This window comes from Dermacentor andersoni, chromosome 1 (assembly GCF_023375885.2).
Source record: "Dermacentor andersoni chromosome 1, qqDerAnde1_hic_scaffold, whole genome shotgun sequence".
Classification (NCBI taxonomy): domain Eukaryota; kingdom Metazoa; phylum Arthropoda; class Arachnida; order Ixodida; family Ixodidae; genus Dermacentor; species Dermacentor andersoni.
This window is the reverse complement of record NC_092814.1, coordinates 133,463,133-133,485,362: the sequence shown is the minus strand read 5'-3', so window position 1 is coordinate 133,485,362 and position 22,230 is coordinate 133,463,133. Positions and strand designations below refer to the sequence as shown.

Sequence of the window (22,230 nt, the reverse complement as noted above, 5' to 3'; positions counted from 1 at the left end):
GATACAAAAATGCCAATTTATTTCAAATAATAAATCTGTCGACCAATAACCCTTTAGTTATTTAAATAAATAACTGAAGTAATTATATTTTTTGTCAATTGATATATATGTTTGATAGATTGCTTCTTATCAGGGAGACCTCTATAGCAGAGGACGTTGCTGAATAACAGCCATTTGCTCTGCTATAGAGGTCTCCCTGATAAGAAGCAATACGGAATGGGATTTTTAATCCATAAGGACATAGCGGGCAACATTGACGAATTCTACAGCATTAATGAGAGGGTAGCTGTAGTTGTAATCAAAATTAATAAGAGGTATAGATTAAAGGTAGTACAACCCTAAGCTCGAACATCCAGCCACGATGATGAGGAAGTAGATCAGTTTTATGAAGATGTTGAATTAGCGATGAGAAAAGTCCAAACTCTGTATACAGTAGTAATGGGTGACTTCAATGCAAAAGTGGGGAAAAAGCAGGCGGGTGAACAGGCCATTGGCAACTACGGCGTCGATTCTAGAAATGCTAGAGGAGAGGTGCTGGTAGAATTCGCAGAAAGGAATAAGCTGAGAATAATGAACACCTTTTTCAGGAAGCGTAGCAACAGAAAGTGGACCTGGAAAAGCCCTAATGGTGAAACAAGGAATGAAATTGATTTCATACTTTCTGCCGATTCCAGCATAGTACAGGATGTAGAAGTGATAGGTAGGGTAAAGTGCAGTGATCATAGGTTAGTGAGGGCTAGGATTTACCTCAATTTGAAGAGCGAGATTAAAACTGGTCAAGAACAAACAGGTCAACAACAGTAAGGGCAAAAGCAGACAAATTTAGACTGGCACTTGGAAACAGATTTGCAGCCTTAGAACAGAGAGATGATGATGATGACATAGAGGTAATGAGTGAAACCGTAACGAGGCTGGCTTCAGAAGCAGCAACTGAAGTGGGAGGCAAGGCACCAAGGCAACCAGTAGGCAAGCTCTCCGAAATAACAAAGGACCTAATAAAGAAAGGACAGAATTAAAGTGTCCAACTCAAGAGATAAGACTACTCAAGAGATAAGATAAGACTACTACCTATATATTTTACGCAGCGACAGTTTTTAGGCCCTTCTTCAGCCATGTCACATCTACCATGATGAACTTCACTGTCCACGCCATTTACAATACATTGTTAAAATTATCATTTGCCATGGTGCTCTTTGGCCATACCTGGCCTTTGCGCCATTAAACATCACATATCATCATCATCATCAAGAGATAAGATAGAATTCGTGGTACTGCCAAAACTTATCCACAAGGCGAAAATAAATGATATTCGAAATTATAACGTGAGAAAGACTGGGGAAGGCGTATAAAAAATGGATGCAGCCTGAAATCAGTGAGAAGGAAACTTGGCATAGGACAAACCAAGATGTATGCACTGAAAGATAAGCAGGGTAGTATCATCAGCAATCTCGAAGGTACGATAAATGCAGCAGAAGAATTCTATGCTGACCTGTACAGTACCCAGAGGACTCGGGAGAACTCCATTCGAAAGAATAATGAACAGGATACAGAAATTCCTCCTATAACTAGTGATGAGTTCAGAAGGGCCTTGCAAGACATGAAACGGGGAAAAGTGGCAGGAGAAGATGGAATAACAGTCGATTTAATCAAAGATAGAGGAGACATACTGATTGAAAAACTGGTGGCTCTCTATACAAAGTGTCTATCGACTTCAAGGGTCCCAAAGAACTGGAATGCCAACATTATACTAATCCACAAAAAGGGAGACAAAGAATAGAAAAATTACAGGCCCATTAGCTTACTCCCACTATTAGATAAAATATTCACCATGATAATTTCCAATAGAATAAGGGCAACACTGGACTTTAGTCAACCGAGGGAGCAGGCTGGCTTCAGGAAAGGTTACTTACTCTACAATGGATCACATCCATGTCATTAATCAGGTTATGGAGAAATCCGCAGAGTCCAATAAGCCTCTCTATATGGCTTTCATAGATTACGATAAAGCATTTGATTCAGTAGAGATACCAGCAGTCATAGAGGCATTGCGTAATCAAGGAGTACAGACCGCTTACGTAAATACCTTGGAAAATATCTATAGAGATTCCACAGCCACCTTAATTCTACACAAGAAAAGTAGGAAGATATCTATAAAGAAAGGAGTCAGACAAGGAGACACAATCTCTCCAATGCTATTCACTGCATGCTTGGAAGAAATATTCAAGCTATTAAACTGGGAAGGTTTAGGAGTAAGGATCGACGGCAAATACCTCAGCAACCTTCAGTTTGCCAATGACATTGTTCTATTCAGCAACACTGCAGACGAGTTACAACAAATGATTGAGGACCTTAACAGAGAGAGTGTAAGAGTGGGGCTGAAGATTAATATGCAGAAGGCAAAGATAATGATGAATAGCCGGGCAAGGGAACAAGAATTCAGGATCGCCAGTCAGCCTGTAGAGTCTGTGAAGGAGTACATTTACCTAGGTCAACTAATCACAGAGAACCCTGACCATGAGAAGGAAATTCACTGAAGAATAAAAAGGGGTTGGATCGCATACGGCAGACATCATGAGCTCCTGACTGGAAGCTTACCATTATCATTGAAAAGGAAGGTATACAATCTGTGCATTTTACCGGTGCTGTTATATGGGGCAGAGACTTGGAGACTGACAAAGAAGCTTGAGAACAAGTTAAGGACCACGCAAAGAGCGATGGAATGAAGAATGTTAGGTGCATCGTTAAGAGAAAGAAAGAGAGTGATTTGGATCAGGGATCAAACGGGTATAGACAACATTCTAATGGACATGAATAGAAAAAATGGCACTGGGCAGGTCATGTAATGCGTAGAGTAGATAACCGTTGGACCATTAGGGTGACAGAATGGGTACCAAGAGAAGGGAAGCACAGTAGAGGACAACAGAAGACTAGGTGGTGCGACAAAATTAGGAAATTTGCGGGGGCTAGTTGGAATCGGTTGGTGCAGGGCAGGGGTAATTGGAGGTCGTGGGGAGAGGCCTTCGTCCTGCAGTGGACATAAAACAGACTGATGATGATGGTGATAATGAGATTAGCCAAAATTAAAAAGCATTAAAAGCTTTGCTTTACTGGAAACAGAATCTTGACCAGGAGTATACTTCTTACTGTAATACTTTGTAAGCAATCTCAAGCCCTTCAATCATTGGGACAGAAAACGAGTGCTTCTCTATGTTTCTGTGCGCTTGGTGGAGGCTTAGGCTGGGTAAAGTTGTAAGTGTTCCTTCTGCTTGAGATACAATAGCGATGACTGGGCAGGTACTTTAAAGTCTGAGACAAAGTAGATGCTGTCTCCCATTCATTGCTGAGAGATCTTTTGGGGGAACTGAGTGTGGCTACTCTTAATGCAAAAAGGTCTTAAGCTTTGCAGAAGCAAACTCATTTGCAAGATATGTACGGAAACAAAGAAACAAGAGAAGCTGCACTGATCACAACTCTTAAAGGGCCCTCACCAGGCCACATAGCAAATTTTGGTTATATGCTGGAAGTTGTCATGTGCCCTCTAAGGAGTGTTGTACCACAATAATTTTTCGAATTAATTCGTTAATAGCAGAGATAGAAATATTTGAAGTGCCACGAACCCATGATTTCGGGAGGCGAGCATCACTGCCAACATAGACGCTCATTCGCTCTTTCAACTTACCCCTGTCTAGCCTCCGCAAGTGAAATTCTTCCCTCCGGTCTCCCATTCCAGAGCCAGAGGATTTAGTAATCGATAGGTACATCATGGACTCTGCCTTCTTTTCTTTTCTTTCCTGCTCTTGCGTTTTTGCTTGAGTGATGCTTTTTTGGTGACGGTCTAATACACGAGCTGTTGCATTTGTGTTGTTTTGTGCAGTGCGAAAGTTTGTGTGCACTGCATAAGAATACCTGGTTAGTTGTATAACTCAGTGCCACAGTCACAAGCACTGAGGCAGATGCAAGTGGATCAGAGAGCATGATCGTGCATTGGAAATCGGTATAAAATGGCATATAGTTTCATTTTCTTTGTGCATGACTGCACGACATGGGAATAAGCAGATGAAACGAAATTGCATCCTTCTTGCTATGGCACGATGTGAAACAAAGATTGGCAGACATTCGGTTTGTAGGTTTTTATTATTTTACGAAACTTTAAATAATCTATTCAGGCAACAGATCAAACAAATCATTGATGTTGCTGTGAATAATTGTCAGTGTCGCATTTAACTGTGAGTGATGTTGCAGCACTGCAATTAACGTTGGTGCATTTGTGCAATTTACGTCGACTCTCCAGCTGGGAGCACACCACCCATGAGGAGAAGGGTGCACGGTGTTTGGTTTGCAATTTCAGCTCTCTTCGTGGTGCGCAGCAGTGTAATACTTTGCAGACACGATTGTTAGTGCACATTGTATGCACTGCGCTTGTCAGCTCAAAATGGCCAGACCTGATGAGGGGCCCTCTAAATCCTCTGTTGACACAGCCGACAGTATGAGGCACACCTTGCTCGAGACCAGAATAAAAACAAAGAATAAGTTGACTTTGACCACTGTCATTTGTCATAGCACCACGCACAAGAATAGAATAACCTGCCAAGTGTCTTGAATCTAACTTTATAGGCACCTAAGACCCACTATCACATTCAGCCAATGAGAGTTCAACTTGCCCTGGGATTGGTCTGGCCTCCAGCAAATTTTGTGTATCCCTAGTGTAACCACACCTGCTGGTCTTGAACTGCAGGGCACACTCTCCATGAAGTAACCAAAAAAATGACAGAAGCAAAGGGGCAGTGAAGCCTCAGTCCCCCAAGGTATGAAAAGCCTAAGCAGGCATGAAAGGGTAAGGTTTAGGTTAGGTAAAGGAATTGGAAATGCTCGAAAGGAAAGATTAGTTGTGACTGTGCGAGAGGTGGGGGAAGGCAGGGTTACTGCAGATGCTTCTTTTGTGGTGGTTGCAAGCAAGAAAATCTACTGCACATATGCAGTGATTGTCTACTTAGTGGGCTTGATTTTTTTTTCATGAAGCAGAGATAGGCTTTGGATTATTGGAAATAATAAAATTGAAAAATAAACACTTTGAAGGTCATCAAGATGTGTCAAGTTAAAGGGACCCTGAAACGCTTTTGACGATTTTCTACAAACATACTGAGTCGTTAGAGTAGGTCCTTCTAATCATTGACACATCTAAGTGCTCCACGTAAAGTGTGTAATTTATTATAAGGCTTTAAAAATGCACATCGCTGCCGATCGCAGCACACTGCTCGGCGGAATTTTAAGCCGCCCCTACCCATATGACCGAAATCACCCATATGACGTCAGTGGGGCGAGCTATCCGATTGGCTGACCAGGGCGCGTGATCGATAATTTTTCCAACTTTATGGTAAACAAATGATCTTCGTAATAGTTGGAATGTTAGTTAATTTGTTTTTATAAAAAGAAAGTAACGTAAAGAGAATGCACAAGAACAATTTTTCAGTACACTTAAGCACTTCCGGCACACAGCAAGTGTCGTCTGCTTGTGTTACAACGTACTCCATTTTGACGAGAGCTCTGCGGTCGGAGTCGGTCTCAGTCTTTTCGCGAGCACTATGTTTCGACTTTGTTGCCTTGTGGACTGCAAACGTAGCGACTGGCAGTATGTCAAGCTGCGACATCGTGTCCCTCTACAAGGCAGTGTACGAGCGAACTGGCTGCTGCGCATCGGACTGCCGCTATCCGATCGGTGCCAGGATTTGCGCATTTGTGGCCATCACTTTACACCGGAAGATTACTAACGCAATAGCGTTTTGCAAGTCCGGTATCAGGGCAAACGCAAGCGCAAGGGGACAGGGTCTGGCCGCTTGACTGTGCCGTAACGGGATGAGCCATAAGATGAGCAGAAGGGAAAATGTGAATGGTCTGCACGGTGCAGCCACCTGGTGGCACAGAGCTTAACCATACACAGTAACAGCAACGAAGTGTATTCTTCTTTGCTGCTGGTGTGTATTTTTCGCAGGAGTGTAATCATCAACACTTTGTTTTTATAAATGTTTAAAATGTTTTACACTTGGTTAGAGCAATATTAGCGCTTTGTTTGGCTGGTTAAGCGCTGCGCCAACAAGTGGCTGGACCGTGCGACCAATCAGGCCGCTCACGTACATCTACACTAAAGTTCCTTCATCAGCTTGAGTTTATGCCTCCAGTCATTCGCCGAAATGACCAGCTTGCCTGTGGTTACCGGAATACCAGACACGTTCGGCGCTACGACAGAATGCTCGCAACGCACACTGCTTCGATAGCTCTCGCTTGGGGTCGACAGCCAAGCAGCTAGCGAAGAGGTCTCGCGCGGGCAGGGCAGGCTCCAAAACAACCGGAAGTGAAGATGTGACGTCGCATCATGACGCGGAACCAGGGAAGGCGGAGCTTAGCCCCGCTCGCTGGGCGAACGAGTTGAGGAGGAAAAGCATGGCTAGGGAGGAGGGTAACTTCTAATCGCTTGTAGCTCCATTAATACGTAACGCTTCACTTAAATTGTGGTGCGAATGTTCTACTTAAGCTGTGCCCTACGCGTCTACAAAATTTGTCCGGACCGTTTCAGGGGCCCTTTAAGAGTAAAAAGTTTTGTGAGAAGAAAGCAGTGGGCAAACATATTTTCGAAATATGAGAGAAAGAAAAAGAAGTAGACAAAATAACAATGAATAAGAAATGTACACTAAAATTTAATAAAGGGTGAATAACAAATGAAAAACAGTAGAAAATACATGGCTTGTCAAAAGAAGAAAATAGCTCTGTTCTTACCAGATGTAAGATGGCAGAAGTTTAAGACTGCTGTTTTTATGTTCTTGTCATTAGTAGTATAATGAATCATTAATGCCTATTGGTTGTTACTTGTCAAACTTGTGGATGAGGTGCAACTCCTTATACTTATATTTTTCTTTCTGTGGAAGAATGAAAGTGTGACTTACGGGGAGATGCTCCTCGAAACTTTTTTTATTACTTGTATTAGAGGTTTCTAAATTCGGTAAAGTATAGAGTTTTCTATGCAGATTTCAAATATGGCACTACTTTTTGTGTAGCTGTTATAATATTAGAGTTATGTGATGCGCAAGGACAAAATATAGTAATCTTTATGGGCACTTCTTTATGTAATAAATTTGCGCAAAAGCATCGTGCTGTAGCTTGTTTAGCTCTTTGTCGATCACAAAGTGCCGGTATCTAGCCCAACATTGTGTACAATTACTGGAATTATGCAAAAAATTTGAACATTTCAACCAATTTTTTTTCTCAGTTCTCTGAAATTTAACCGTGTACGTTAGCAACTTACTGCTTGGAGATATTGCGATTTCAAGTAGACAATAGCACAGTACATATCTTCAAGAGTATGTACGTCAAATTTTGTTAGTATAAAACAATTGCATCTGTACAAGGTTTCAAGTGTACGAGTTCCAGTAATTCTACATGGTGTTTGAATAGATATTGGCACTTTGATACCTACAAAGAGCTAAATAAGCTACAGCACAAAGCATTTTGCGAAAATTTATTACACAATAAAGTGGCCGCAAAAACACTCTATCTTGCCGTGTTGTGGGACTTAACTCAAGTACTATAACAGCTTGTAAGCGTTGGGGTCGGGCATAAAATAGATGGTAGCTGGTCCATGCTGTCGTCCGACTCATCCACGCTAAGGACGTTGTTGAAGGGAAGGACGTTCTTATCGAGAACGAGGAATATGGGATTTATTTACAATATCTACATGAAGGGTAGAGAACATCACGCTTCATCAGTCTAGCATGACTGAAAGAGAATGCACACCAAGCAGCCGTAAACAGCTCCTTAAAAACACTGTTCTCCCTAGATCCCTAGGTGAGGGAAAACTGCCATTCAACCTTCAACCAATGTGAGCGTCCAAAGTCATCGTAGTCGACCCGCCTTTGAGGGGGAGGGTTCACACACTCACTTCCGCACTTTGGTTTCACAGAACACACCGAGGTGAGAGGGTTCTTGTAGACAGGGGTCTTGACCCGAGCACGCGCCTCTTGATCCCAAAGCTGACCCGCCGCATCTCTCCATTGACTATGACGACCTCTGGGGCCCGTGAGAAAGCACTGCAAAACATGCCCTTCCAGGAGTTCTCCCGCTCCAAGCACACCATGAACGCGACAGCGAATCAACCAACAATACTTGATCTGCCGAACGGCTAGCCCCGCTGGGCTGTACGAGGAGGCGCATTGTCGTCTTTACAAAGCGAGTCATCGCAGCGGGCTGGGAAGGGTTCCAAGGTCGCTTCTCCAAAGATCGCCACCCCCACTGCTGCAGCGGGCTGGGAAAATTTTGCAGGTCGGTACCCCTGCAGGCCGATTGTAACAAGCTACACAGAAACTAATGACATATTTGAAATCTACTTGAAATGTTCTATAAGTGGGGGGATTTTCAGATCTCTAGTACAAATATTAAAATGTTTTTTTTTGAGGAGAGTCTCCCCTTAAATACAAACCATAGGTGTTTGGAAGCTGTGACTTGGCAGGTTAAAATGTTCAATGACTGCTTTAGAAAGTTTCTTGACTGCATCCATATGCAAAACTAAGCCCACCAGGTTGACAGTCTCAGCTTACATGTGATGGGTTTTCTTGCTTGCCATACCTGCAAAAGAAGTATCTACAGAACTCCCCCCCCCCCCCCCCCCACCTCTCACTATCTCAGCTAATCCTTCTTTTTAGACACATTTCCACTTTCCTTGCGCAGCTCTCACCTTATACTCTTTTGTACACGCTTATGATCCTTGACCTTGGAGAAGAGAGAGCTGAATAAATCCTGACAAGGAATGCAGTTGCCTTGTTGAACCAGTGGCTTCAGACTGAGGCTTCACTTTTTCATCCACTGTTGATCACTTCAAGTATCCACTTTCTCGTGGCCCCTGTGTCTGATTTGTGTCAAGTTATGTTTTGTATGGTATGGCTTTCATAATGATGTCTTTATCAGCATACTGGTTAGGCTTATGTAATAGACGAGGTAGCCTTTGTCCTCATGGCAACCCAGTAACATTTCTTTCCTCAATGCAGAAAACGGGCCTCTCTTTTCGGTGTGTGCTTATTTATTTTGTTTAATTTATAAAAGTATGAGCTGTAATGCCTGCTCAGATATGTTCAAATTTAGTGTAGTTGTTTTGAAAAAATGCAGTGTAAAAGTTGAACACTGCAACAAATAAATGTTGAACATTTATTTGTTAAAGGGACATTAACATTAAATAGGAACATGCAGTTAATTTTGAATTAGTATATTGCAGCTATGTAACACCAAAAGGGTCAGTCTTATCATGTGGGGAGGTTTGGTAAGAGAGAACTTGTGCAGGGGTGAAAGACATGTGGAGGCACAAACTTGAATTCTTGCACTAGCTGTTGGTCACCTCATGTAATATAAGAACCTTTGCTCAGGATTAGTTACTAGCTTATCGATAAACAAAGAATCAACCTAACAAGATTCCTATAACTTTTTCTGTGTAAAAGCAGCCGAAACACATGAAAATACTTCGAAATCCATGATGTCCTTGAAATCGTAACTCACCTGACTTTCAGTGCGAAATTCAAAAAGGGGCAAACTTGTTTTTATTTTTTCCACCTATAAGCAGCTCATTGTCCACCAAAGTTGTCCAACAATAAACATATTTGTTTGCAAAAAAATAAAAATGGTTTTGAAAAAGCACTTCACCAGCATAAACTGATTATTGTTGCTCTTTAGTTTATTGTTTAAATTTTGCCTAAGAAGTACTGTGAGTTAAAAAAATCAGCAATTTACAGCAATATATATGCTTTGCCCACATTCTGAACATGTCTAGTAGAACATACGAAGATAAAAGTTTATCAGCTGTGGCAGCTCAGTGGCTATGGCGTTACATTGCTGAGCTCAAGGTGACTGGTTCGATCCCGGCCACGGCAGCCACATTTCAATGGAGGCGAAATGCAAAAATGCTCATTTACTTACATTTAGGTGCACATTAAAGAACCCCAGGGAGTTCGGATAAACTGGAGTTCACAACTGTGGCTTGCCTCATAATCAGATCGTGGATTTGGCATGTAAAACCCCAGAATTTAATTTAATTTAAAGCTATAGTCTTTTTTTAGATTGATGTTAACCATGGTTATGCTCAAGCTGCTTAGGGGAGCAGTTCTGTCTTGTGAAGCATAGGCACTAATCTGGCAGAAAATGCTTGACTGCCTGCAGCATGGCTTGTGCTTGATTTTGATCTATGTTTTCTTAGGCTTTAAGTGCAATGACTTTTCAGGTGGGAAGTGGCCACAATGCTTCTCATGATTGAAGGTGTGATTGATGAGCTTCTTTTTGAAAGCAAGAAGCAAGCTGGCTTCACTGAGCACTTTGAGCTAGTTCCAAAGCTGCTGGGTCGACAAAAAGGAATAGAGAACAAGTCTGTTCAAACAGGCCACTGGAAAGCAGTAAACAAGCAAGATGAAGAGGGTCAGGTTGAAACCAATATCATGCTCTCATTTCAGTAAAAAAGCCCATCTGGGAGGAAGCATTCCCTAATACTTTGTACTTATGTTCTTATAATAAGGGAACACCAATTATTGAAAATTATGGAATTATGGAGCATTCAGTAATTATGGAACATAACAGTGAAAGCAACACTAAGTCTACTGCTGGTAACAAAATTTGTAAAGCAGCATAGGTAGCTGCCAGAGCTGAAAATCAGGTGAGCCAACAAAATCTGCTTAGTTTTCTTGGCTATTTTCATTTTAATGTTGCACACTCGAAATGAGCAAAGCACAGATTTTGTGTTGTTGCACTTCGGAAGTGCCAGTACATACATTGGAATCCAATTTTGACATCACCTCCCAGTGAGGTTTTATTTATTGCAGCTCCCCAAATCGGGCCAAAAAATTGCAAAATGCAACCAAAACTGAAAGCTCCATATTTAAGGCTATGCAATGGTTGACATTACTTGTAGGAAAATGCCAGGCACTGTTTGCTAGCATGTCAAAAGGCAGTTGTTCAAATTGAATAAGTTACGATAAATAAATTGTTATCTGAGCTAAAATAGGCGAATGTAAATATGCGTGTCTTCACATTGAGAGTCTGGTATAAAGTTCTGTGCTCTTATGAGTTCTTTTGTGTGTGTTCCTTCCCAAGTTTGTTCATGGCCTTGCCACCACACTTGGCGAGCACACTGTGAAAAGCAGGAAGTTCCACTTCCATGAGTAAGTATGTCTTCCATGTGCTTCGTTAGTTCATTCTCAAATTAATGTAAACCTAATTATGTTTATGTGAACTTGTTTGCTGGTCACTTTATCAGTTCTTTACGAAGGCAAGATTTTGCTTCCGTATTTGTTGCTTGGACACATATTTTGTGTCGCGTAATATTTCAACTTTTATTCTAAATTTGAATGTGTAGTCTAATTTATATTTCTAGCATCATTTATGCATATCATAAAAAAGTTTAACTGTGGAAAGAAAATCTAATGTAGGTATTTTTTTATATTTTAAAGTATGTCTGTAATTAGTCTTGCTTGCACAGCTGCTTCTGCTTGGGTTTTACCTGTAGCTTCCACCATCAATTTGTAGTTTGCACTGCCTAATCACTATAGCATTCTTGCATATTTACTTATACTTTCTTTCTGAATGAATTTGTTATAGACACTCTACAGAAAGTCACCATGCTAAGACTGTGCCTGACAAGAAAAGCAGTGAAGAAATGCTCCTCAGGTATGAAGCCTATTATTGAGCTGTTATGATAGAGCTTTGTCAACTTGCATATAACTAGCAATCTTACTTGAAGTATTCTGTCCTCATTATTTCACATGAGTGCCTAATTGCAGTATTCTTTGTCGGCATGAGAAATAAAAAAAAAAGAATGTAATGGCCTTCCACACATGGCTCATTCCATGCCAAACGTCCCAGACATTGCATTGAACCCTTTCAGATTCTATTTCATTAAATTCTGGGCAATCATTTTGCTACACTGTTAGCCCTTGTAAACTATTTTTCCAATAAATTTTTTTTTTCTATTTCTTACAATGATTTGAATGTTGTGGTGTTGAGCAAAATTTAAATTGTGAGAAAAACACCTGCAAAAATACGATATGACACGAGCACCTTGTGAATCTGCTGGTTTCTAGAAAAGGAATCGAACTTTCTTATTCCTTCCCATTGGCGGCCTCTACTTTGTCTCGCAATGTGCTTTGTGGTGAGGCAATGCGGCGATTCTAAACAGATTTTGGCCTTTTTACTAAAATTTGACCAGTTTACAGGCACAATACAACTGCATTATGTGTCTGCATAGTTGGCAATAAGCATGCCCAAAAACTATTGAAGTCAATAGGCTAGTATTTTCAAGGTAGAAGAGGTGCAAACATTTAAAAATCTGCTAAATGTTTTATGTGCTCCAGGTAAAGAATGCACATTTCAATTCATTTTGAAGGGTGTAAAATAGAGATTTATTTCTGAAAGTTACTTCTTGTTTTAGGCACGAAAAAAATTTTCACATTGAGCATCCGCTGCACCTTTGGGCGCCGGCCTGTAAGTCCGCTTCACTTTGCCGCACACTTCTCTATAGCAATGGAAAGTTGCGGCAGCCGCGCGGGTGGAAAGACTGTGTGATGCTTTGTGTTTTCATATTGCTAGCTACTTGTAAACAGTGTGGCTGGCTGGCATGAGATTCCGGAAAGGCATGAATGGCTACCGATTAGCACTAGGAGCTGATATTTCACTGTCACAGCGCTAGATTGGTGCAGATGTGGCACTCTTTTTTTCTTGAATGCGTGCCAAGAACTTCGTACTTTGCTCTGATGCAAATAGCTTCGCGTGCCTGTTACTCTGACGCTCCAAAGAACTTAATCATTTTTTCATGTGACGATGAAATGGAGCTAGTGTCAAAATCTGTATTTTTCTCAGTCCTTCATTTTCACATTTCTTTTAAACTGGTTCATTATAGCTATTTGGTCACTTGTTGAGAACTCATCACTGCAATGTTCAGCAGGTGTTCATGGCTGTTGAAGACCCAGTATGAATAGACTATCTTTTTGGTGCTTCTCGAGCCGTTTGACCTTCTTTGTACAGGTCTGTCGAGCATTCTTTCTTTACCCTATACTTACCCCTATAGCCTTATCCCTATAGCAGCCAGCGTCTCATTTAGGTCTTTATTTAGGTCTTCCAGCTCACTCAGATCAAGGTGAATTCCACTTTCCTGGAGAGCACCTTCAGGGCTTGTAGCTTTCAACGTAGTATAGCACACATGCTTGCACTTCTGGCCCAACCTCCCCCCGGAATGAGTCCCAGCATTTGTTGGAGGCCAGCCACAGTCGTGGTAGTCATGCATGTCCCCTGCCTATTAATGCATTAGCATTCTTAGGGTACTTCAGGCACTTTTCAGGGGTTATCTATACATGTTTGTTTGTATCTAACTATTTTCACACCTACCTGGGTCACTGGATAGTCCATGGACAAATGGGTGGCACATCGGGCTGCTGTGCTAAGGAGCAGTGTTCAAAACCAACCGAAACCAACTTAGGTCACTGAATATGTGGCAGTGTGTACATTTGTGCCGCTCTTCAACGAACCTCTTTCATGCTGTCATGGGTCACTGTAGATGTGGGACTCAGTAGGTGCCACTGTTCCATGAAACTCTTTGATGCCAACTTAGAGCACTTGGTATGTGCCACTCGCTCTGTACTGGTCTTCAATGAACCTCTTTGATGCTTACTTGGATCACTGGGTATGTGCCAGTAGGTGTGTACCACTCTTCAATGAATGTCATTGACACCAACTTGGGTAACTAGGTATGTGCCACGGGGAATGTGCCACTTTACAATGACAAAAGATCCTTTAGTTTTCACGGATGCTGCATGGAATGGAAACCAGGTCACAAGGGTTCCTAAAGGACAGTACCCCAACGCTTTCAGGCTGCACCACAAATGAACTGAGTATGTGCCGCTTTTCAATGAACCTCTCGCCAATGTGGGTCACTGAGTATGTGCCACTAGGTGTGCGGCAAGTGAGGAAACAATTATCAGCGTTTTCAGGCACCAGTGTGCCACGCTACTCATCTCGGAGGCCACGCACGGACTTCTTGGCAGTGCCACTAGATGGCGCAGCATGTCAAGAGAGGAGCGTGAGAGAGAGGAGCCCAGTTGGTGCATGACGCACTTCTCGGCGTTCACACACACAGGCTTTGCGGCAGCGGATGGAGCCAGTGGATGGAGCCGAGTGTTCTTGAGGAAGTGCTTAAGAGGAATCCCACTGCAGTACACTCCTCGTACATAACTCATTTTGACGGTGGCAATACATTGTGTTGCTATATTGAATCAGTGCTAAACGCATTACCGTAGACACCATCAACAGTCATCGTGAGATGAGGGTTTTTTTTTTTTTTTTAATTAATTGTGCATGAGGAATGGGTTAGAGCACCACTTTCACACCATGTGTTCTGTTCATTTTCAAAAACATGGTATAGTGATGGTAGCATACTGTAGAGATGCTTTGGTTACTTTACACTGCAGTTTCAAGAGACCACTCTACTTCACTGAGATCTTGCAAGTTCTGCTGTTGTTTTGACTGTTGTCCTGTGTCGATCCATATGGCCAGGTGAACACAGAAGCAGTTCACTTACTGAAATGCAGGAAATGTGACATAAACGTGCAGAGAAAATTCCTGCTGCCGTGTTCGTAAAGAAATATATACTGCACCATCATAGTTATCTCCTCAAATTCTGCTTGCACATGTGGTTTGGCAGACATAATTTTTGCAAGAAAGTATAGTGGACAGATTCACAAATTAATAAAATTCTTACCCGCCGTGGTTGCTCAGTGGCTGTGGTGTTGGGCTGCTGAGCACGAGGTCGCGGGATCGAATCCCGGCCACGGCGGCCGCATTTCGATGGGGGCGAAATGCGAAAACACCCGTGTACTTAGATTTAGGTGCACGTTAAAGAACCCCAGGTGGTCAAAATTTCCGGAGTCCCCCACTACGGCGTGCCTCATAATCAGAAAGTGGTTTTGGCACGTAAAACCCCATAATTTAAATTTTTTTTTTAAATAAAATTCTTAATTTCTTTATTCTCGTCATTAAGTATATGTTCATATTAGAAACTTGAGGTTAAGCGTAACCGAAGGCAACTTCATTTTGATCGATAGTTCTACAGTGTTGAAGAAACAAGCACATGCCATTGAAGAAGGCATTTAATGTACAGTACTAGTTATTTCATAAACCAAGAAATAAATGTGCTTTAAAAGTTCTTGATGCCTACCTTCAAAGGTACAAATTTCAGGAGAAGAAGCACTGGCACATCCACATGAGGAGAAGTCAAATCACATACACAGTCAAATAGTAAACCCCACGTGCTCTCTCACCATGCATACTGCATACAATGTGGTCAGCTCAGTGTTTGTCAGGCAGAATTGCCCTTAATTGTAGATCTTTATCGCTTCTACTTTTAGTTGTACAAACCAACCTGTTCTCAGTATATGAGCACAGACGCTCCATGTAAAATATGACAAGACATTGGTATACTCACCATTCGCAGTGCTTATGTTGTGTGCCACCCAGGGATGGTGCTCGGTCGGTCATGCAATCTCAGGAGGCAAGTTCATCTCTACCAAAGAGCTGAGCATAGGAAATCAAAGAAGCAGTCGGCTCCATAGCAGGAATGGCATGGCTCATGTTCAAGCAAGCAGCTCAGAAGAAAGAAGTATAAGTGTTTCCCCTGTGTTACACACTTTTATTATATGACAATATATTCTTGAACAAACCATCTCTCATTTTCTCTGACACTTACTTAATTGGTGGCACCACGGAAAAACCTGCGAATATGTGTAGAATTAGTATTTTCAAGCAGCCAGCTATGTGAAAACAACAAAGCGGCATACAATCTTGCCACCCATGTGGCCACTGTATATTTCTGTGGCCCTGGAGAAGTGCATGGCGCAGTGAAGCAGACTTATGGGCCAGTGCCTTGGGATGTGGTGGACACTGAGCAAAAAATTTTTTTTCTCTCCTAAAGAACAAAGTACTACTATTAAACTTTCAGAAATAAATCTCTTTTGTACACCCTTCCAAATGAATTCAAGTATGCATTTTTACTTGGACCAGATCAGCAATCTACATGTGCCTGAACATGAAGCACTTAGCACGTTTTTCAATGCTTGTGCCTCTTCCACCTCGAAACTACTTGCCTATTGACTTCAATGGTATAGACTCCATGTGGTATTGTATTTTGGCGTCCCCCCCCCCTCCCAACCTTGGTTTCACTCAACACTGCATCACTGAAATCACTTAGAGGCAGAAAAAAAATGTTTCTCGCAAAAGTAGTTTATGAGGAGAAATTGTGTAAATAGGAATGGAATTGGAAAGGGTCAAGCACAATGTCTGGTGACGTTTGGTGTGGAATGACCCGCATGCATTTGTGCTTAATGCTTCATACCTATTATGTTTCGTGTTATTCTGTAATGTCCCTTATACATTGTTAGATTGCAATCATTTGCTGATGTGACAATGCAGTGCTGTGGAATTGCCTGAATTGTTTGTTTGTTTGTTTGTTTGTTTGTTTGTTTGTTTGTTTGTTTGTTTGTTTGTTTGTTTTTCTATAAAAAAAAGTAGATAATTTTTCTACATGGCTCTTTGATGCTGTTTTTGTTTTTGTTGGTTTACAGTGGGAGTCTCGAAATGGTAGATGGTCCTGACAAGCAAGATGGTCACAAGCACCACCCTTCATTAGTGCGTTTTTTGATTGCATGCTACTATGCTATTGTGTCACGCTCTGAAGTTGTTTGCTACCTAGTCATCGTCCTTAACCAAATGAAGTCAGCCAGCCTGCTCTCGTTGCCACTGCCTCTGATGGCATTCCTGTGGGGCTCATTATCAGTGCCGCGTCCAACCAAGACTTTCTGGATCACAATCATCACCTACACTGAAGCTATTGTTGTTGTCAAGTACCTCTTCCAATTTGACTTCTTCGACTGGAATGACTCGGTGCCTGTAAACAGGCCATTTGACCCTCCGCGCATTTTGGGCATTGAGAAGCGCAAGGAGGACAATGACTACGCACTCTACGACCTGCTCTTGCTCTTGCTGGTCTTCTTTCACCGCTTCATGCTCAAGAGCCTTGGCCTTTGGAAAGATACCGACCGAAGTGTCAGTGTGTCTGCCATTCAGCAACAAGAGCCAGTGTCAAATGAGGAACAGTACTTCACAGCAGCTAGACGGGCATCTGAGCACAGTGTGGCAGCACCTGGTTTCCTCGGCAGTGTACCACCAGATCAGCTGCCCGGTACCAGTGGGGTAAGCTTTATGAAATAGGCAAACTACCCATTTGTTCATTATTTCAAAACTTAGCACAACAGGTAGGACATCAGGCCAGTGCTTAGACCATAGAAAGACCTATAAAAAGACCTATAAAAGACCTAAAAAGACCTAAAAGACCTATAAAGCAAAAAGTACTGGAAGACTTTAAGAGCACCATCACACTTATGGTTACCACACTTTTCCATCTCTGGGAAAGTGTGGTACCATTTTACAACAATATGGCACATCTTCTGTAATGTCCAGCTTAAAAGTGCACCTCACATTATTATTGGAACTGTGCTATGAATGAAATGAGACATTTTCTTTGGACAGTGCACCATGCTCTACCACCAAGCAATCTGAGCAATGGAGAAAAGCTAATCCTTGACCTCGTATTTCATCTGAGGGCTTCTACACGTAGTTAAAATGCAAATTAGTGCATTTACAGCACACCTAAATGTAAAATCGTTTAACACGATGTATCAGTAGCAGCAAGACAAGACTGTAGAGGGTAGTGCTTCTTTGTTGGCCATCACTGCTCATATGCAGTAAGGAAGTGCTAGGCAGTAGTGATGGATAGAATATACAGCTAGTCTCCCATTTACTATTTACTTCTTTTATATTCTTCTAAGTCATTTGCTGTGGTTGCTCTGTCAAGTCAGTTTGTGTTGTATAGGTGCATTAGTAAGTCTAGCATGTTCACCCCTATTTTATATTTATGATCACTGCAAAATGTTTTTTTGCTAATATGTATCACAAGAGGGAAATTCTGTATTGATAACCTTCACTGCTAAAGTAAGAAGATTGAATAGCTCTTGGCTTGCCCGCGCTTCGAGTACATACATTTTAAACGCATACAGGAGATCTACAACTATCTAATCCATGAAATCCCAGTTGTGGCAGTTGCATTTCAGTGTAGGTGAAATGCAAAAATGCCTGTGCACCCTGCATTGGGTGCATGTTAAAGAACCGCAGGTAGTCAAAATCAATCCAGAGTTTTTTACTATGGCATGCCTCATAATCTCATCGTGATTTTGGCACATAAAGCCCCAGAATTTAATAAATAATTTAAAGAGCTTATCGATGGAACAATTTGCCTGACAGTACCCTAGCTGTGAACACAGCTCCATGTGATATATATTTCAGTATAAGAGTTATGTCATCATGATGGAAATATTGGCAGGTCTGATATTCAGTCAGCATGCAACAGTAGGCTTAATACACTTCACAATTTAAGTAAGGTATCTTTAATGTGTTTTAAATAGTCGTATTTGACAAATGCAGTCCTTCTGAGTCTGTAAGATGTATGATGTATAGTTTGTGAAACAAGTAAAAATCATGCATAATCCTCTAAACTTCTATATATATTTAAATATTGGTGAAGAACTGAAGTGATCGCCACTGCAAAGCTTCATTCTGAGACGTTACCCCACACGTCCACGAAATGCTATGAAGAGGAAGCACAAGACACAAACGCATATACAAGTATTTACATATGATAGGGTAGTGGTAAACATACAGGGTGGTACACAGGTCACAGCTCTCATAGACAGTCTACCATTTCTTCTTCATCTATCTCTTGAGCACGGGGTCCTGTCCAAATGCACTGTAACAGTATTATGTTTAACAAAGAACTTGATTTGTACCTAATTCTATGGTAATTGTTACCGTTCTGCTGACATGTGGAAGCATTGTGAAGAGGGCTCTGAGAAAATGTGATGCTAGCCCTTTGATGCCATGGTCAAGTTCCATTTGACCAGACTCGCTGTGCAAATTTTATTGGTGATGAATCTTACACATCCAGCAAGTGTGTCATCTCGAAGGGACCCTGGACAAGTGTTGGCAATCTTCTGCATGGTGTTGCGAAGACGCATCACTTGATCTCGTTCACTGAGAGGGGGAAAAAAAATCTTTAACTGCTAGCTGCATGAATAACAAAATGATCTGGCTTGTTTGGGTTTAAAAATAGCAGCATTCATTTGGGTTTGTTCCTGTGACAAATGGTTGTTTTCCATGTTGAAGAATGTGGCTTTGATTATATTTAAGTGTCAGTAAAGAACTAAGCTTTAAGGGAGATTTGCAGTGAATTTTTGAAGTCATGCATGTGGACGCAGCTGGACACTGATTTATTGAAAGTGTAAGTTCAAGCATGCATTCTCTTTACATCTCCAGGTTTCTCATTTCTCACCCTATTCAGAACAACCCATGCTGTAGAAAGCAGATAGACATTCACTCCTGTTATTGAACAATGTTATTGCCTTCTAATAAATGAAAAGTAAAAATTACAATGGTAAATAAATGCAGCTGCAAATATAAAAAAAGAACAGGATACTGGTTTCATTCAGTGCAGTTGTCCTCAAAAAATAATTTGGCATAGCAAGGGTTAACTAAAATAAAACAATATCCACTTCAGGCTCCAATTAATTCTGTTCATTAAAATTTTAATTTCACCGCATTTCTTGCATCTTCAGAATCATGAAAAGTGCACAACTGTAGAATGGATTAACAATTTTCTATTTGGTCGTAAGTTTTGTCAAGTTTACAGAATCTAGACTTCATGTGAGAACTCTCTACAGGAATGTCAGAAATGAAAACGTGGACAATTTCATGTGTAGCATGCTTGTACTATCCCACCACTTGGAAGATATGCGTGATGTAAAACACTGAAAAACAATTGAAGTGACCTACCACGTGACGACTTACTGAGACCGAGAGAAAATGTCCAGCCATCTATCTTCCAACTCGTTTTAATGTAACACTTTACACATTTTATTCAAACTTGCAACACATGCTCAATCAGAAGTGTTCCAAGATGTATGTGACATGTTTTAAATATCATTGTTTTCATCTGTACTTCTGTTTTTAATGCATTATCTTAGCATGCACAATTGTGCACATTGTGCCTGAAGGAAAATTCATATGTGATTCACCCTTGAGAAAAAGGTTTTAATAGTAGTGTGCATCACAGCCACTGTAGGTAGTCTTAATAAGGTTATTTTTATTAATTACAGACTCTAGAACTGTCAGCTTTACCAGTGGATACAGCTTCATCGGCCTCAAGGTGCTATGATGGTGAGTAAAAAGCATTGCTACTAGAGCACAAAAAATTCGAAATGACTAGTAGAAAGTCTTGTAAGCAAGGGAAGCAAGTAATATAACCCTATAGAATAAAATGTTCACTGCTTCTGCATCTAGGTTTGTTAATATTGTATGCTCTTCCTTTTTTTTCTGCTGCTTAAATGGCCAGATGTCATACCTGGGCAAAGTGGATTGGAAGAGAGTTTTGTTCACCTGAGCAAACTTTTCGATGGGTGAGTACATGTCTACAGGAATTCCTTCGTTTCAGTCACTTTGAAAAAGTAGGAAGCAGTCAGTGACCCTTGCAATGACAACAACTTGTAGAAAATCTAGGTTTTTGAATTTTTTTCTGTATGCATGCACACAAATGTGTATAGGTATGTATGTAAACAGCTTCATTGAAATTTGTACATGAAAGAGCTTAATTCAGCCAGAATTATTGGGTCCATCGCATCACAGGATGGGCTTCATAGCAATTTCTTCAATTGGTACTAAACTTGGCTACTTCATGTGTAACTCTGGTACTAATGCAGAAGTGTCATATTAGAATTGTACTTGGTTGTTGAGTATGAGGAAGTAAAGTATATCCTCATGCAACCCCTTGTACATAATAATGCACATTGCCTTCAATTTTTTTTAAAAATTTCTCATCTTCAGTAAGTAGAATATACCGGCAATTGTGACAGTCACTGCAGTATTCTGGTGTCAGTCATGAGGTCGCAGGTTCGATGCAAATTACTCACATGCAAGTACACAAAATAGTCAGCCTGAATATAGAGTATGGAAGTGGGTTAAGCATATTCTTGTCTTCAGCTTTCGTGACAATTGGCACCAAATATGATCTAGACCATTGCATCATCACAGATGACGAAAAGCACCTGTGAAGCAAGTTTCAAATAATACGAGTTCACGTTAAATCAGCGTGCCAACCTACCATGCAGTGTTACACTTCGACCTGTGTGTTTAGGTCAATAAAAGTGGTTTTTACAACAAAGAACATGAGCAGATAGTTACCTTCTCCAAGTACATGGAGAGGATCCCTTCAGCATTTAACCAGGGTACTTGAAGGGACCAAGTTGTAGATTAATGCCCAAGTACTCAATAACATCTAAGGTGTCAATTTTATTGAGAACAGCACTCTAGTAAATCAAGCAATTGAGGTAAATGCAGGACACGATTTTAGACTCCACTGGGACATCCCAGTACTAGCCTGATGACATAGCAGCTCCTCATGGTAATTCTGTCACTAGTACTCAACCATTTACAATAAAAATATAATTCCATGATAGAGTGTATAAGCATGACTGAACGAGTACATAGAAAGAAAGATACACAAAGACAGCGCTATGTTTTCACCATGCCTTGCGCACGGGTACGGTTCATCGATATGCACCACTGAATGTTGTTGTTTTTTTTCCTGTCACATTTGTTTCCGCTCGTATGATAGATATACATCGATGCGTGCCAAAATAAACTCTATAGTTGAAGAAGCGCTGTCTCTGTGTATCTGTGTCCTTCTATGTACTCATTCAGTCGTGCTTATAAACTCCATCATGGATTTTAACCAACTAGCCCGCCAACGTGTTTTAACCAAAAATATCATTGCATTACAACCTGCCAGACAACATCGCTTCTCTGTCTAATCCTGATACATTACATCACCAACTCGTTGAACATTTCACTGAAGCCGTCGTTTAGTGTGTCTTCTTACTGAGGCTATATCACGCTTTGATGGATTACACACTGATCCATGTGCCATGCACTTTTTTGTTTTTGTTTTATCGTGTGCTGCGTCCCATATTTCTTGTAATTTCCACGTCGCTTGGTCTTCTCTTCTGTACTGTGATTATGTGTTCAAATTTTATTTACCATGTATTGTACTTTGTCTTTCTT

At 41.1% G+C, this 22,230-nt stretch overlaps 1 protein-coding gene across 3 annotated transcripts in view; it reads left to right on the top strand.

Annotated features, from left to right (window-relative positions):
- The window catches only part of Piezo (piezo type mechanosensitive ion channel component), a 237,466-nt gene that overhangs the window by 177,239 nt on the left and 37,997 nt on the right, over nucleotides 1-22,230 (top strand). For all 3 annotated transcript variants that reach the window (XM_050191503.3, XM_055062065.2, XM_050191500.3), the window contains 5 exons: nucleotides 11,116-11,183; nucleotides 11,620-11,688; nucleotides 16,629-17,256; nucleotides 20,271-20,331; nucleotides 20,507-20,570. In XM_050191503.3, the coding sequence (XP_050047460.1) occupies nucleotides 11,116-11,183; nucleotides 11,620-11,688; nucleotides 16,629-17,256; nucleotides 20,271-20,331; nucleotides 20,507-20,570 (890 nt within the window). The remainder of the gene's footprint in view (nucleotides 1-11,115; nucleotides 11,184-11,619; nucleotides 11,689-16,628; nucleotides 17,257-20,270; nucleotides 20,332-20,506; nucleotides 20,571-22,230) is intronic.